Source organism: Lissotriton vulgaris, chromosome 12, assembly GCF_964263255.1.
Source record: "Lissotriton vulgaris chromosome 12, aLisVul1.2, whole genome shotgun sequence".
In the NCBI taxonomy this organism is placed as follows: Eukaryota; Metazoa; Chordata; class Amphibia; order Caudata; family Salamandridae; genus Lissotriton; species Lissotriton vulgaris.
Genome location: NC_141700.1, coordinates 53,806,562 through 53,824,313, shown reverse-complemented (window position 1 = coordinate 53,824,313; position 17,752 = coordinate 53,806,562). Strand labels below are relative to the sequence as shown.

General features: G+C 43.6%; 1 protein-coding gene across 8 annotated transcripts in view; it reads right to left on the bottom strand.

The window, feature by feature from the left end:
* The window catches only part of PTPRS (protein tyrosine phosphatase receptor type S), a 521,512-nt gene that overhangs the window by 112,635 nt on the left and 391,125 nt on the right, over window positions 1-17,752 (bottom strand). For 4 of the 8 annotated variants that reach the window (XM_086947045.1, XM_086947044.1, XM_086947047.1 and 1 more), the window contains exons 11-14: window positions 14,107-14,412; window positions 10,989-11,182; window positions 10,661-10,687; window positions 8,372-8,489 (exon numbers count right to left, since the gene is read on the bottom strand). The exons of 2 other annotated variants lie outside the window; for them this stretch is intronic. In XM_086947045.1, coding sequence (XP_086803171.1) covers window positions 8,372-8,489; window positions 10,661-10,687; window positions 10,989-11,182; window positions 14,107-14,412 — 645 coding nt within the window. The remainder of the gene's footprint in view (window positions 1-8,371; window positions 8,490-10,660; window positions 10,688-10,988; window positions 11,183-14,106; window positions 14,413-17,752) is intronic. 2 more of the 8 variants (XM_086947049.1, XM_086947046.1) reach the window with 1 other exon arrangement.

Below are 17,752 nucleotides of genomic sequence, written 5' to 3'. Positions count from 1 at the left end.
TTTTACAGCCCTGACGACATCCGTACCAGTCCCAATGGGAACAGGATTTAGAGATCACTATTGCTGATGACATGTGGCAGCGGTTTTGGGCGCGCCCAGCCAAGACCTCCATTTTCTTAAACTATAATGCAAATTCTTATAAACAACTCACAAGGTGGTACTTCACCCCAGTTCAATTGCATGCCATGGGGGGCATTCCCGATAATTACTGCAGAGCTTGTGACTCTAGTGGTACATATATACACATGTGGTGGGAATGCACAGGTTGAGCATTTCTGGGCAGAGGTACTACTTTTGATCAGCCAGATTTGTTTAGTGTCCTTGCCAAAGGACCCTCTAGTACTTTTATTAGGGCGGGTGGGGTGGAGATTCTGCCGACCCATACACAACCTCTCGGGGCAGGTTGCTTACCTTTTTCCTCCTGGCAGCAAGACTAACCATAGCCCATACGTGGAAGGACCCCTTCCACCTGGCCTGGCTTTGTGGGGGACTAAGATATGGCATATCTACACTATGGGACGATTGACTGCCGTGGTTACAGACATAATGTACAAGTATGAACGTACTTAGCTGCAGTTTAAGACTTATGTTAAGAGGGATAGGGCAAGCATGAACCCAACCTCCCCTGGGCCTACTATTCTACAACGAGCATTGGGTCTCTCATCATCCAATAGCAAATTGGAGGGGAGGGCAATGAGTTGTTGTAATAAGCTCTGGCACCGCTGTCATTGTGTAATGATGATCTACTTGCTTAAACCCTTCACTGCGGCGGCTATTCCGCCGCAGTGCTAGGGGGGCGGGGCGGAAGAGCGGCGGGCGCATGCTGGTGACGGAACCACTCTGCCATCAGCTGCGGTCGCGCTGTGCTGATGACGGAGCGGTTCCGCCACGGCCCCGCCCGCTCAATAGAGCGTTCAGCGCAGGCGCGGAATCCGCGCCGCGCAGGCGTTCCAAGCGGGCCATGACGGAACCGCTCCGTCATCAGCACAGTGCGACCGCGGCTGATGACGGAGTGGTTCCGTCACCAGCAGGGGAGGGGATAATGCTCTTGCTTATGCGCGAGTCAGTTGAAATAATGCACCCTGAATGCTAATGTGATGCTTTCGCCCCTCTAGCTTATAGCCTTTCCTTTACCCCCTGGTGCTGCAATCACCCTGGATTTAACCCCCCACCCGCCCTACCTTTCTCCACCCTTGTTTGCATTTTTCTTCTCTCTTTCTTTATTGTTCAAAACTTTACAAATAAAGATTATTTTTTTTAAAGAAAGATATAACGAGGTATATGGTGCATAACAGGCCAAGCAAACCTAAGAAACATTCATCCAACTGTCCTCTACCAATCCAAGTGATACTGCAGTAAAAATACCACTTTTGGAAAACCATAACGACCAAGGGAATTCCATGGACAAAATTGGGGATTACGCATAGACTGACACTGATGTAGAACTCAAATGAGGGATTCCCGCACATTTTTTCTCTTGGACTGCTAGCCATTCTAAGTTTTATTTAAAAAAAAAGCATACCTTATTCGGGAATAAATAATAAATGCTTGCGCTAAGCAATGACAACAGTTAGAGATGTTTTTTTTTTTGCAGAGCATAAATACAAATTTGCAGCAAGTTGTTGGCTGGTTCACGCCGATCGACCTGACCGTCCTTAAACTTCACTGATCCCTTCAGGTCCTACCCAAATCTTCAAGGAGGTTAACACAATTCTCAGCCGTGGTGAAGTCCCAAAAGAAGTGCTCTTCGTTGTTCCTTGAGATGCTAAGCTTGTCTGAGTTTAGAACACAGAATTTTAAGCTCCAGGCCAAATGATATCAATTTAAAAGCTTTGATGTACGGGTTCTGCCTTGTCCCAATTTCGTGCAACCACTTTAGGCAGAAAACGGTTTCCTGCTGCTTTTGTTTCATAACATCACATGATGTTCAGTCCCTTTAACTTTATTATAAGTTTGACCCATTTTGGATTCTTTATTCGACTTGGTGACACTTGTCAGTGTAGCGTCTCCTCTTGCATGTTCATAGCTTTTGGTGCCCATGTAGATGACATGGTTATCAGATCATTGCCTCAACCCCTTGAAGTGAGACAGTTGCTAATAAGATAGGATGTCATAGAGTCTCTTAAAATTCAGTCATATTAGTTTATGATTAAAATTACTTTTCTGTTAGCATCATCTCTTCAGTAATCAATCTGTTCTGTTAATCAGGCTTATTATTTTGCTCTTGGGGTTAACTTTTCATATCCTCTTCCAAACGTCTCTAAAAGTGGCAACACTGACTTTTCCATTGATCCAAACTGCACCGTATTATGGTGTTTAGTAGAGGAAGTTGACCTAAAACTGGGACAGAACATTACCAGATTTTCACTGTATCCACATAAAATGCATATAAATGAAATGATTGTAAATAAGAATGTTTTCTGTGGTCAGTGGTTAACCCAAACTTTTATAATCTTTGGTAGTTAAATAGCAAACTCATAAATATCCTACTTTACCTAGTTTAATGGTGATCAGGATGCTTGCTATCTCTGGGATTCACTTTCAGGCATTGCTATCTCCTTAGCACTAAAGAAGGGAGTTGACCCTCCTTGCCAGTGTAACCTGTCCCTTAAAGTGAGTGTAAAACGTGATTGGCACTTGCGTCTCTTTTTCTGACCTCAATATATACGTTACAGGCAGTGCACTTTCCATGGCCCTGAAAAACATGAGACTCAGTATGCCTCGCATTGAAAGAAGTAGCATAAATTCTTATGCAAACTGTCCTAATCTATGTTCTTGATGCAGAAATGCAGCACCATCCTGTCTTTGTGTTTATCTGCGCTCCGCTTCGACTTAGGTTTCATTTTCATCTTTGCGGTTTACTTATACTCTGTGGAAACGTCTGCTCTGTATAATTGCAATTGAACAAGATGGCAGAAAAAAAAACTGTAGATGGTGCAGAATGTGAAGCGAGGCGGAACGTCTGCCACTTTCAGTGCAGACACTCTCCGGTTGATGCTTAGCTTGACTGAAAAACATTGTTTCAAAGAAAAGCACCATGAGAAGGAATTTTGAACCAGCCACAAGTTAGCAGAAGTATGCAGAGCATGTGAATCTATAAAGGATTCACTCAGTAAAATTGAAAGGTTCCTCCAAGCACAGTAACAGATTGTGCACTGTTATAGTGCACTGTGTGCCTCCTCAAGGGTTCATCAGTTTCTTTTAGATTGAGTGAAAAGGTAATACACATTCCGGCTCCTATAGACGGAGCAGCTGTCCCTTAATTTGCTCAGTATGTTAGTGTTCCTTGATTATTCAAAAGAGATTATGTAGCTCAGTACAAGTACAATAAAAATGGAAATATGGCACCGGAATGCCTTAAGGCGCGGCAGGAAGCAGCAGTACCAGAACATGCAAGAGGGCCCTGTGTATAGAAAGCAGGCCGCAGTAAGGCAAACAGATACATGTGAGGGTGGGACTGCAATTTCTACTGCTCGGGTAAGGGAGTTTCTAGGCAGGACCTTTTCTTTGGTTTGATTACTGCTGCAGGACGGCTGAATGATAGCCGGATGAAAGATCTCACATTCGTTGTGCCCATGTTGGGGATGCTCCAGATTGGCGGCAGCCCTGGTGCTGCCTGCTCTGAGCAGCAGAGGCAAAGAGGAACAGCATCTCTAGCACAAACATCTCAAATACAACAATTCTGTTTTGCATTTTCCTTCCATTGGATTTTATGAGAAAATGAAACTATATTCCTTTTAACTCTGTTTACTTGTCGATGACAGTGTGGTGAGCATGCAGTGTTCTTATGGTCTACAGTGATATTACAATGCATGCATATAATATTGTGTCTTTCTACAGTTTTACATGCACCCGCAACCCCCCACAATATTCCCAATAAAAACCCTGCATGAAAACTGGCTTGGCCTTAAAATTTCCGATTGTAGACAATGTTTTTATTTTGATGGACTCTTCTTCCTTTCCATACTCTGCATGCCTCCTCTACAAATTGCCCTCACTTCATATCAAAGATCACAACCTTTGCTTTAAAAGTCAAACCTCTGCCACATAACTATACCTAAGCTACTGTAGCTCTTCTATTATTATCTCCAATCAATGTGTGAATTCACGTATCCCCCCTTCCACTAATGGACCCGCCTAACTCCTAGTAATTTATTCTACCACATAGAACTTGTGAGTAAATGCATGGCATGGCTTCCTTGTGAGTGCAAGACTAATCTTGATTACTACCAACCCGGAGGTCCAGAGCAGAGTGCTCCCCAGTGTAAAGCCCCACAACACCTTGTCGGTGGTAGTAAGTGCTATGTGAAAGCAATTACAATACAATATATAACCAAGACTAATGCTAGTCCTATAACACTCACTGGTTGGGCAGTCCAATGTAGTTCACACAAGCTGCATAATGCTTCTCTTTTACTGCTCGACACTCTTACACTCTCATAAGACAAAACTGCTAAGTGTCATGTCCATCACCCAGCACTGTAGCAGTCCCCGGGGAATAAACCACCCATCACTAACTGAGCAGGCATGGAATAACTGAAGAGATCCGACACATGCCGCTGGCTATCAGATTTCTATTTAGTCCACCACTGCAAGTCCCAAAACAAGCTTCATTTGCTTCTTGACATCTCGAAGACAATCTGATATGGGATAATATTAAGAAAGAGCACCCCAGCACATCTCTCCACCGTTTCTCCCTTTAGCCGATATTCGCTCAGGACTTGGAATTTAAACAAATATCTCACAATGGACCCAGTGCAGTAACTAGCTAAATGTACTAAGAACAGAAGAGAACAAACCAAATGCCATAAAGGGACCTGTAGAGCTGCTCAAAGATGCCAGCTTACTGAAAACCATAAACTCTGCTCCTGTCTCACACACTTCTTCATCCATAGCACTGCTAAGCGCTGCATTCTACAGCACGATAACTACACCTCGGTAGTCGTCACCCATAACATGGAAACACTTCCCACATAGGATTAAAACAAAGAAAACGCACTTAAAGTGACAAATCCAAAATAGTGTTGCGTACTACTTATGTAGGCAATCGCTTCAGCACACCCCATTGGGGTAGAAATCACTATATAAATGTTGCAATACAATATTATGAGGGTGTCTGTGAAATTTTTGTTCTAGTTCATTGATGGATTACATCAGTTGGCATGTAATCATTCCTGTCTCACTTTATTTCATTCATTCAAGAAGTTCTGGTCGAACTCTTTACTTGATCGCCATGGATATATGCTCTTCTGTCAGCTTCTCAGGTGTGGGTTTGATGAATCAAGGGGTTTGCTTTTCTTTTTGCCTCTAGGCCTCCTTTGAGGCAGCATATTGATTATGGAGGTGTCTTTGTGCCTCCTGTTGGCAGTCATATTGATGTCTGTGGTCAATGCCCAGCTTGGAGGAGTCCTCAATCAGAGTAATTTACTAATTGTGAAGTGTTTACAATGTTCACACCTACTTCTCACTGTGCCCATCATGTGGGGTTCTTCTGTTTGTTTGTACTTGTGTCCCTGCAGGAAGGGGCTGAGTTGTGATTGCATTTCATTAACAAGGTAGGTTGGTCTAGTGTAGTTGGCCTAAGGTGAGACTCCAAGTGTTGGTCGTTGGGTGTCTGGCTTGTGTCAGCTCTTTTGCTTTGTTACGCTGTATGTGCTTGCATTGTAAAGAGCAGGGGCGTCTGTTCCCAGCTAGTTACCGCCCCTAGGGATATGTCTCTAGTGAAGTCTGTGCAGGCATGGTATACCAATGTAAACCAGCCTGCTGACTAATGGCGATCGCCCTGGTTGTTTGTCTTTTTCCTGGCTCATACCAGTTACCAAAACTAGTGAGGCCAACGAGTTGGGAGTGTGTGGGAGGGGCACAATGTCTGTCAAACTGTATGTGGACATCTGATGCCCCAGGGTTGCGCTGCCACACATCTTCACACTGCATGGATCCTATGTGGCCTGCCTGGAGGCTCGGAAATGGCCTACCTCTTTTCCTCTGGATGTGTTGCACTCTGTTTCGCCGTACTCTGAGATTGCCATCCATCTTCTGTGGCAGCTATACATGATATGTTGTTGAAGTTAGGTTATGTCCTACCGTTCACGGCGGTGAATTAACTGGCAGCATTCAATCCAATCTCTGCTGTGTTGTCTTTGTTTGGCCTTCCTTCTTTAGGGTAACTAACAGCGTAGAAATCCAAAATGGCAGCTACTGCTTCAGTCCAGCCCACGTTGCTGGGCTTGTCTTCAATTTGTTGCAGTCAGGATGCATGCCAGATCATTGGCCTCTCACCTGGCCTGTCTTGATGTCCCTCCTCAACTTTCATTGAGGGCTGAAGCACTACAGGGCTCTGATGTATTCGTATTTCGGTGGGACAGGAGCGAAGCTCTGAGAATTTATACCCGCCCCATACCCCATAAACAGACTATTTTAAACGGAAATCTTCATAAGTGACATCTTGCACTCAAGCTGTTCCCTTTGAGAATCACAGTCCTTCTGTTAGAAGTACAATAAGCCAAAACTTTCCCACTTAGCAGAGCACAAAGATCATATTCAGATATTACAGGAAAAGCAGCAATATCCAACCAACAGCCTTCATGGATTTGACAGGAACCAACAATCTCATTGGCTGAAATGTTTTTGGTGAGAACAAAAAGGGATGCCACACAACATTGTGTGAAAGGGGAACACACAGCTGATTTGCATACAAGGGAAATCAAGCATTTGAATAAAGCTGTGGAATTTACATAAAGACCAAAAGCGGAGGGTTTTTGTAAACACATGTTACTCCAGGCGAGGCTGTATCTCACTGTATTTTGAATGGTAAATGGTAAATGGTAAAAGTATTTTTAAAGCGCTAGCATTCATCCTAAAAGGATATCATGGCGCTAAAATAGGCAATGTACAGAGAGCTAGCACTGGTCGATGATGATTTTAGTGAGTGTTAGGGAACAGTATGGTTTTAAGTTTTTTCCTAAAAGTCAGGTAGTCATCAGTAAGTCTCAGATCTGTCGGTAAATTGTTCCACAGGTTTGCAGCTAAGTGTGAGAAGGCACGGCCACCCGTCCTAACCTTCTTTATTCAGGTAGTTATCGCTCTTGCTGTGAATTGGGAGCGAAGATTTCTATTTGGTACATAGAAATTGATTCTGTTTTTTAGGATGGTTGGGCCGGTTTTGTGCAATACTCTGTGGGTGATGCACAGTATTTTAAAAGTGGCTCTTTCTCTCATTGGCAGCCAGTGTAAGGCTCTCAAACAACTTGTAGCGGAGTCCTATTTCCTTTTGTTGCATACGGCTTTTGCTGCCGCATTCTGAACAAGCTGTAATTTTGAAAATAGGTAATCCGCCATGCCAACGAATAGGGAATTCCCGTAGTCAAGTCTACTAATTAGTAGAGACTGGACTAAGATCTTTCTACATTCCAAGGGAATTCATGGAAACACTCTTCGTAGCATCTTCAGTAGCGCAAAGCCTTTACCACAGATAGTGGTTACGTGGTTTTTCATTGACAATGTCAATGTGAACTCCCAAATTCCTCGCCGTCTGAGTTAGTTTGGGGGGGTGCCAAGAGTGTTGGGCCACCAGGTGTCGTCCCAAAGTTGTTGGGAGCTGCCGAACAATAAAATCTCCAATTTATCAGCATTTAGTTTCAGACATCTCTTTATTTTCAGTGCCCATATAATTTGGGAATATTTGATGGAACAAACAATTGAAAACATCAACATGAAGAGCGGATCCTCCTACCTCTTGAAATCTGCAGCCATCACACTGAGTCTACCCCAGCCGTTAAAATAGGCTGTTCATAAAACATTGCTATACTAAACCCTAACGTGGTGTGGAGAATTATTAACAAAAGCCTGAAGCTTTGCTACGCCCTTCTCACTCTATTCAAGTCAGAAAAAATCCGCTTGTTTCATCATCTAACTATTTTCCTTTTCTTGTCTGCAATTTGAATAGAAATTGTTTTTGAACCCCGTGCTGGACAAGGCCGGGATAAAAATAAAACAACAAACTCTTAACGTCTTGTAAGAAGACACTACACATTGCTACATCGTTCATAAGGAACAACCTAGTTATGGCCAGTTGTGGTGGTAAAGCAAACATTGATTGACTTTCACATTTCAAAAGTGGGAAATTCATATTATGGAAAGATAAGGGTAAAACCTGTGAATCAGGAATACAGAGGGATTTGATAGTTATAGAGTTAACACTGTTGTGAGTTTATCTTATGTTGAATGAGTGATCGTAGAGGATGACTGACTATTTTGTGTGACAAGGTGAGGAGTTTGAAGTTGTGTCTCTTGGTATAAATGTATTGAGTTTAATTCTGACATGTTACCACCCAGGGCTTGAAGTAATCACTGGTGTATGAACTTCTCTTACCTGCACCTTTAGTCACAAGCACTTTTGGTTTGCTGCGGGCGCCGTCCCCTTTCATTGTGTAGGCAGCTACAGTGATGGAGTAGGTGGTTTCGGGCTGCAACCCAGAGATGACCATTTCCTGATTAGAAGAGAAAGAACAGCGAGTGACTCCGGGGTTTTGACGTGACAAACAAACTACTGGACAAGTTCCACACCGACTAAGGCAGCACTGACACTTCCTAAAGGTGGTGCCACAATAATTTTCAAAGATATTTTTGTTGTTTTGGGCAACGTGATTGTCACACACTAGGTCTCTTATGCAGGCATTCGTCACAAGTACACTGCAAATGTGATATGTATACATGCATTGACACACATGCTGCAGACTCTAGAATCCTCCAAGAGACCCTTTGAGGGACTATAAAACTTACCTATAAACTTCTCCCAGATACAAGCTGATCGAACAAGATGGATATCTCTTGTACACACCTCCGGCTTCTTGTAAGCCCTCTAGAGGTTGCAAGCGTCTTCTGAAGACTCTGTGCATCTCTTGAAGAAAACATGGATCTATGGTAGCCCACTAGGTCTCGCGAAGTACCTTGGGGATTCTCTTATTACAAGTATCATGTCTGTCCATCCATTACTATTTTTAAGACTTTCAATATATCTGGTAGGAGCCGTTGCCATTTTAAAACATTAGGGATCACGTCCACGCACCATGAAAAATCACACACACAAACACAGGATCACTTAGGGTAGATAACTTTCTAGCAAACATACGTGCAACATGCATGTTAACACGTGCTCTAAACCCATGCATCTTCTGGAGACACGCTATGGTTACATTATTCCAAAGTGTGTCAGTACTGTTCACATATGGTCAGGAGGTGAGGAATTAAAGGTGTTGTTTTGGACAGACACTTTTTTGAACATGCTACAAAGCTTTATAAATAAGCCATGTCCACAAAAGTAAGAGTATACTTCAAGGCTGGCTAGGGGGCGTCCCTTTTTATTTAAGTAACTAGCTCCACCCCTGCGTATGTTCGGGTAAAACTGAAGGTTCCAGGGTGAAATGTACTTGTATGACTGGTTGACACAACAATTTTAACAATGCATTTGCACAGCTAGCTACAGAAAGATACAAACGAATCAGGACATGAATGATCATAGATCTTCAAAGGATTGTCAGAGAAAACTCTTGGACAGTGATACACACCCAGAAGCAGGGCGTGGACATAATTCCACCATACACATAAAGCAGTGAGATCCTGTATGTGTCCATACAGTGGAGGTATGAGCAGGGATTCTTCTCACTGAGCTCATACTCACAAAGCCCTGGCAGGGAAAAAGCTCACAGTGCCCAGCCATCACTGGTATGATATGTTCACGGTGACCAAATATGGACAGATGTTTAATGATTAAAAAACCACAGTGTGCTTGATCACTGCCCTTAAGAGAGCCAAAGAGGGCAGAGATACAGCTTAAGGGGAATAAGCATGGACGGAGATACAACAAGCAGAGACCCAATATAGGTAGGGATATACTCCTAGAGATCCAGCAAAGATAGGAATATAGAACATAAGAGTTAGACGTGAGCATGGATCGGAGGCTTGAAAACTGAACATGGTCAGGAATGAAATTAAGAAAGTCTGATTCCAAATATGGAGAACACCCTTATACTCTAGAAATAGACAGGCGGCGTTGCAATTCAGTAGGCATTTCCGAGTTTCCTAACCAAACTTTGCATTGCTCAGTGTGATGACCGATTTGGAAAGCACTGGATTTCAGAATTCCATAGTTACGGATGAATCTGTAGCGTACATTTGTACTTTGGTTTGATCAACAGCTTCTCAAGTGCATGTCGGACTTGGAACAAAGGTAATTTCAGAGTTTTACCTAGACCACACATGTGAACTGTTACCAATTGTTCCAAATTCACACATTTAAAACCTGTTTTTCTCAGAGTGTCAGCAAAAACTTGGGAAATCTCTGAAGCCATCGGGCAAAGGGGCAGGAGAGGGAGTGGGGGGGGGGTCAACGTTTCTTAACATGAGGGGTTCACCACAGTCTTAACCTTGCTGCTCAAACCAAGTCTACCAAACAACGCACCCATGCCCCGGACATTAAGAATAAACACATCAATCCAAAAAACGCCATGCACTGTACACTGCAAACTGGACAACTTGAGGCATGAGACACATGCTTCCAAGGGGGGCTCGGGGAATTCTGAACAAAACTAGGACCAGATTGAGACAGGGATGGGGAAAGGAGCAGGTGAGAGGTTTTTGTAGCATTCAGCATGTTACTTACATATTCTGTTGTGTCATCCGTTTCCCACTGTGAGGAAACATGCGGAAAGCAGAAAAGTGAAAGGAAAGAAGAGAAAAAGAGGCAGCATGAGGGAAAGGAGTCTGGTAACTTCCAAAGGGGTCACTGAACAGAAGAGTAGTAGACAGAAAATGTGGAATGGGTGTACTGTCTACATCCCTAAGCTGCGGCCTCCCAATTAGTCGCCTAGTGAGATGGTATTCTATATTTTATGCAGAAGTATGGAGAAGTTCAAAACTGTTATCTGCATTAATTCCATCTCACCGATCCCTAAATAGCTCACCTCTACTGTTTGGATAAACACACTCACCTGGGCATCTGCCAGCATCACATCTTTGATCTGGGGCAGCCCCTTGGCTTCTCCATTCTCCATCCTGACATAGTGCACTTGGTAGCCGCGGATCTGTCCATGTTGGCGATTCTGGATGGGTGAGCGCCAGAATACTACAATGGCGGTGGAGTTCAGAACTTCCACCTCCACCTTCCTGGGTGGGGCACTGGGTACTGGATAAAGAGGAACAATAGGTATTATTGGCAAACTGCAAATCTGTTTTCCCCAGCAATCCCCTCTTTGATATACAAGACAAATGGGAGACTTCAGCACGGCTATCCTTGCAGAGACCAGCAAAGATAGTTTGGATGGGCACTAATCCAGTGTGAACGGATAGGAACCAACCCAATCAGAATTGACCTAAAACAAATGACTAAGGATATGAACCACCTCAATTGCAAAAGAGGTTAACTCATCCCTAAAAAGCAAAAGAAACAATCTTATTACAGTGTTTAGGAACTAATCTAATCGTGCAAGGGAACTAACCAAGTAACAATTGCTGGGAATCCAGCCAGTAAATCAATAGGCACCGATCTGATTACAATAGATGGGGCATACCCAATTGAAATAGATGAGAAATGATCATGTTACAATGGACTGGGGCCAAGCCAGTGAGGAGAACCAATCCAGGGCTAATGGAGTGAAAGGAACCAATGATGTGACACTGGACGTGAACTAATCACATTTCCCTGTGCGAGAACCAATCGAGCTACAGTGGGTCATAACAAACCCAGCGACAGTGAATCAGGACCAATCCAATGAATTAAATTCAAATATATTGAATAAAAACCAACCCACATTCAAAATAAAGGAACAAACCCAAATACAATCGAAGGCATCAAGCCAGTTTGGACGGGAACCAATCAAATACCAATCCGTGAGCACCAATCAGACTACAATGGTTGCAATCCATTGCACCTTGATTTGATAGGCATCGATTAAATTATAATGGAGGGGGCCACTGTAGGTGAATGGATGATACCCAACTTGTGTACAATTGAAGAGAACAAATCCAGAGAAAAGTTATAGGAATGATTACAGTGGACAAGAAACAATCCTAATACAGTGTACGAGAACCAACCTAGTTACGCAGTGTGTGTGAGTGGGCAATAAAACCTTATTGAACTCATTAATCAACAGATAATAACCACCCACTTACAATGAATAAGAACCCATTCCATGACAATACATGTAAACCAATCAAGTGACAGCACATAAGAACGAATCCATTAACAACTAACAGGCACCAATCGCAACTGATCAAACCAGTGGCAACTGACATGAGAATATCCATAAAACAATGGATGGTAGCAAGCAACATTACTTTGATTAAAAGAAATTCTGTCACAATAGATACGAACCAACCCAGTTTTAATGGCTGGGAAACAATCTGGTACGCTTAAACCAGGGGCAATGGAAATAACTTTAGCAGCACCCCCTGCTCAGGGCAACATCCTCTCTATAAGGTCATTGGCACTCAATCTGCAGAGGCTATGACCGAATGGAACATCATCAACCAGTAGGTAGAACATTGCAAGTCCTATTCTGATGCCTACATAGAAGATGCTACTTTAGTAGCATTGACTAGGAGAATTCATTATTAAGGTACTACATGGCTGTAGCTCTTGCAAATGCTTACTCTCTCCGAATTGGGTACTAATGCTATATTGGTTCATATAAAAAGACTATATGGTTGTGACAGGCCCAGGTCACACGGTACTTCAGCAGTACACTTCTAGATAAGAGTGTTTTCCTCTCAATGGTTTTCATAGCTTTACTGCTAGAAATCACTTCTGGGTTTTACTTTGGGCAGTTCCCGCCTTCCCGTTGTGTGTATGTGCGGCTACAGCTGCACTGCCATCCTACACCAGCAGCTACTGCAGTAAAGCTAAACTGGGCTTGCTTTCTGGCAGAGGTGAAGTGAGCCCCTTCAGTGATGCTCCCAGTTCCAGAATCCTGGTAGGAGCACTGCAAAGGGCAACGTCTAGGATTGACCCATTTCCATTTCCAGATTTGGAGTTCATCTTTCTATAAAATATGCCCATTCTTGAAACTTGCACCATCAAAAAACAACAGAGCCCGTCTGTGCTTAATAAATGAACCGTCCACAAGTTAGAGAAACCACCTACATAAGCCCTCTCCCACTCCTATTACCCTTCATCATTTAGAACACATCAACAAGAGCTCCCATGTAATTCTTAGGTCGCAGCATGCCCCGCTCCGCAGCGGAACAGGAGGAACCCCATGATGAAGCATGCCACTAAGGGGTGACCACTGTGGGTGATGGTTATATAAGAAAACCTAGTGTTTTTTCTGTCTTTTGGAGGGTTCGTTTACTAAGCACAGCCGGGCTCTTTTGTTTTTTTATGGTATAAGTCAGTAGGAGGAACTCTAGGATATTCCTCTTATCTCCCCCTTCAAGGTGAGATGATTCTTGAAACTGAAAGATAGATCTATCTGTTTTGAGTGAGAGAGCTTGTCTCACCACTGCTAACCAAGGGGCATTTGGAAGCTGGCATAAAGTGATCAGAGGTGGTTTACACCCATAGCTTAGTGCCTCATTAGGATATGTGAATGTGGGCTATGAAATCCTGCAACCATGATGGAACAGGCGAAGTGTGAAATGTACAGATCCAAGGTCCACAATATAATGGAAGACCAGAAAGAGTCTGATAAAACCAGGCACCACATCCTGTAGACAATAATGCTCAATTGCTGGAGTAGGGTCATAACATGTTTTTGCATTAAGCATTATTCTATTAACTTAGACATGTTTTTTCCAACTCTGAGTTTTTCTCCAAAGCAGACATGGAGCTTTGGGCATGCAATGGCGAAGTCAATTCACCCTAACAGGAGAGAAAGAAAGTGACTGGTGGATAGTCTACTGATAGCCAACCCCAAAAGCATCCCACTTGTGCTACACTTCCTGCAACATTGAATAAGAATTGCAACACTGAAACCTGCATCCTTTCCTGTTGGTTAACCCTGCCCATAGAGAAATTGGGGTAAGATAGGTGCCAGTATATCATTATCCAGTTATGGCGACATAAACCAATAGTTCTGGGGTTTGGTTAGAATAAACTAAAATGGAAATTACCATCTTCATCGGTGCGGATGATGATGGGCAGACTTTCGGGCCCTGGTCCCACCTCCGTGTGCGCAGCCACAGTGATCTGGTAGTCAGTCCACTTCTCCAACGATTCCAGCAGCACTTGATGAGTGTCCGGTGAGATTTGGGCCACCTCCTTAGGCTCTGTGTCCTCTGCTTCCAGGGCTCTGTAGTGCACGCTATATCCCGCCAGGTCCCCGTTTTGGCTGGCAACCGGTGGTGGGCGCCAACTTACCAGAATTGCGGTGGACCTGGTGCTGACGCACTTTACATCCTGAGGGGGTGCGGACGGCTCTGTTAAGGGAATAGTTCAGAGGGAGTGGGGAGAAGGGGGAAAAAAACAAAAGATGGGAAAGATAAAAAAAGAAAAGAAAAGATAACAAAAACTCAAAATAAAATAAAAACATACAAAGGAATTTGGTTTAGGAAGGAGAATAACTTAAGTCTAAAACGTAAAAGTGAAATTAAATTTAAGAGACGAAACATAAATTTTGCAAATCATAATAAAAAAAGACAATCACAGCTTGGCCTTGAAGGAACAATGTTGTAGAAAATGTATCCAATGGAGCTCCTAACAGTTTAGTTACACACCTCCTCCCCTTCTCCAATGGTATTATGTACTCCCCTGCAAGTGACTTCCCTTCAGCTAGAATTTATCTGCCACGCTTACTTAAGAGTAAGACACTTTCTACCCTTGCTCTCTCTTTAGAGGGAATGTAACCAACCCAGAGAGGATATTTTACTACTGTCCTTCGTGAGATTGTGTTTTCTCGCTTATTGGGTTATTAACGAGTTTAACTTTTGCTTACAGCTAGCTAGATTCCTACCCTGTCCTTCATGGAACCTCTTTTTAGGCAAACTTTATGTCATCCCATCAGTTAGAGTTGAACACTATCCTTCCATCAGTGGTTTAACCTTTTAACTGGTAATTAGTTAAAGTTAAATCTGTCCCTTACCGAGTCAAACAGGCTCAAATGTCAGGAGTTTTACCCTTTGGCCAAGGGGAAGGTTCACCCCTTCTTCTCTTAGCCAGTGTTAAATACCTCAGCGAGACTCCCTTAATATAGCATTGTAGCCCGCTTCCAAGTACAATTTGGGTGAAAAGGACTGAGGTTTTAATGACTGGCTTAGCCCAAGGCAGAATGCCTCTAATGTTACTAGAACATTACACCACTGGGGGTAGAATCTTCTCAATTAAAACTGGAGAAATGCAAGTGGGGTGTTGAAGCGAAGGGTCGTACTAGTCATTTTCCCTTAGGCACTCCATGGTCTTCAGTGAAGCGTCAATCTAATAGAATTGCTCCAAAAGCCCTGGCCACCTGCTAGTTTGATGAAGTCTCAAGTTGCCCACTGTTAATTTCTTCACACAAAGTCCTACGTAAACCCCAAGCCATGGGTGGTATCAATGATTCGCCATTGTACTGACTGACCTTCTGCAAAGTTTGTGTGCCAAGTAGAGCGATAAACCTCTAAACTCAAAAACTCTTTCGGGAGTAGGTAAAATGTGAACTCTTAACTCCAGAAGCACAGTTACCAGATAGATACTGAGTGGCATATTGTGAAGTCCATCAGGTGATATAAATCCCAAGCAGTTGGGATGTAAATTCCACCCACCACCTTCGAGCAGCTATACGCTGAGCTGAGGGCCACCACCTCCTAAAACACTATATGACTGATACAGCTCAGACTGAAGGCTGTCACTCAAGGCACATTACCACTAGGCAGATAAAGACTTGGCTGCACCCTGCTACCCCGTAATTTTACTCCTGGGCAAATGAAGTAGAGCTTGTGGTAGACTACTTTCCACCCACATCCCAATCTCAATATATGCACTGTGCATTATAATACCTTTGGGTTCAATGTCTATGTTCCTTCACAAATAAAGGATAAAGACACCTCTATTGAAATCAGTGCATACATTTTCTAAAGAAAAATGACAGAGCTTTCCATCTTTTTTCAAGAATATGCTTTCTCCAAAATTTCAGATGGCGTAGGATCCTTTCGAAAATTGTTCAACATCCCATGTGGCACTAGTTGTCATGTAACACTGACCTATCATCATCTCTCCACCAATCCTACCAAGGCTTCGCCCTCCCCTGCTGGTTCATATCAAGCGTGCTTTTGTCCATGCTCACAACTGAACCCATCAATTCACCTCTAAATCCTCCCTAAAAGTCCTTTCCCACAAAGGTCCTCAAACACTGGAAGAAGGGGACTGGCAGAGAACAACATGAAACTTGTTTAATAAAATGACCATATATTTTGCAGAGGTGAACCCCTCCATAAGCCAAAACCAAGATCACCACTTCCTAAGCACCTTTGCCTCCTTCTAACACATCTCTCACTGCTCTTGTCCACTCTTCCCCTTTCAACCAGATGCTTTCTTCACTTCACCCCTGCGACCCTTCTAAAAGTACAACAACGTTACTAGTACCAACCCTGCTTACAGTTCGTAAATACTGCCTATAACATCTGCCTACTTATCAAACCATTTGCTAATTTTTCTACTCTTTTATTGACCCCTGCCTACGCCTCGCCCAAGTTTTCACTCCTCATTCTATTTCCCCTCCTACATTAATCCAGTTCCTTTTGCTAAAGGAGAGAGCCATACAGTGGCTGTCCCTTTAAATCAACAGACAAAACTGAGACTAAATTAACTAGAACAGAAAGGGGTTTAAAGAAAGTATTAGGGGAGAAATTCAAAGAAATTAAGAACCGAAAATAAAAATAAAAGGCAAAACGACATTGTTGTCCCCTTGGGAACCCCGCCTTTTACCTACCTTCAACATAATCAATATTCTACCCACCAGCTAGAGAAAGGAAGGTTAGAGGTCAGATCAAGCTCTTGGGGGGCTTGGCACATGAATATTTAGAAAGGTGTGGCATGCCAGGAATCGACTTGGTTCACCAGCCCCATTAGGGGAATTGGAGAACAAAGAGCAACGGAGAAAGCTAGAACAGCGACCTTGGAGTGTGGTTGCTGGGCCTCTCCGGTTCCCTCTTTCTCCTTTGTTCTGGTCCCACTTCCACCTGGCCTTATCCTGGGAATCTCACTGGTACAAACAACTAGGTACTGGATTAAGAGGGAGTAACAATTGCTGTTCTTCTCCCATCATTGAGATAAATGCAAAGGACTATATAGAGTGAGGGCATCCCCTGCAGAGCTGGTCCTGACCTCACCTGTCATCTCCCTCTGGCTTACAATGGCTGTACTTGTGGGAAGTGCAGAGGTAGCACTTCCACTTCACCGGCCGACTGCCCCCGGTGGACACCTGCCCAGCGGCAGATCTTGGGAACCAGTCTTCCATGCTCGATTGCTTCGTTACACACTGGGAAGACTCAGGCTTTTGATCCAAAACTGCAACTCAACAAGGAGGACTGCCAGAAGATGCTGGCAGAACCACCCGGGTAGTTTCTGCTTCCACTCGCAATCCCAGCCCAACCTGCGCCCACACTCTGAGGACTGGGGAGTGAGTCGGGAGAGGGTAACTGTAGACTTTTCTGCACATAGCTGGACTGTGGCAGCCATCTTAATGGCAAGGAGTGAGGAGTCTCTCCACAGCACTCTCTACCTTAAGAGTCCAGGAGACTAGACCTCCTGTGAGAAAGAGAAGTTTAAGGATCTCACAGCTTC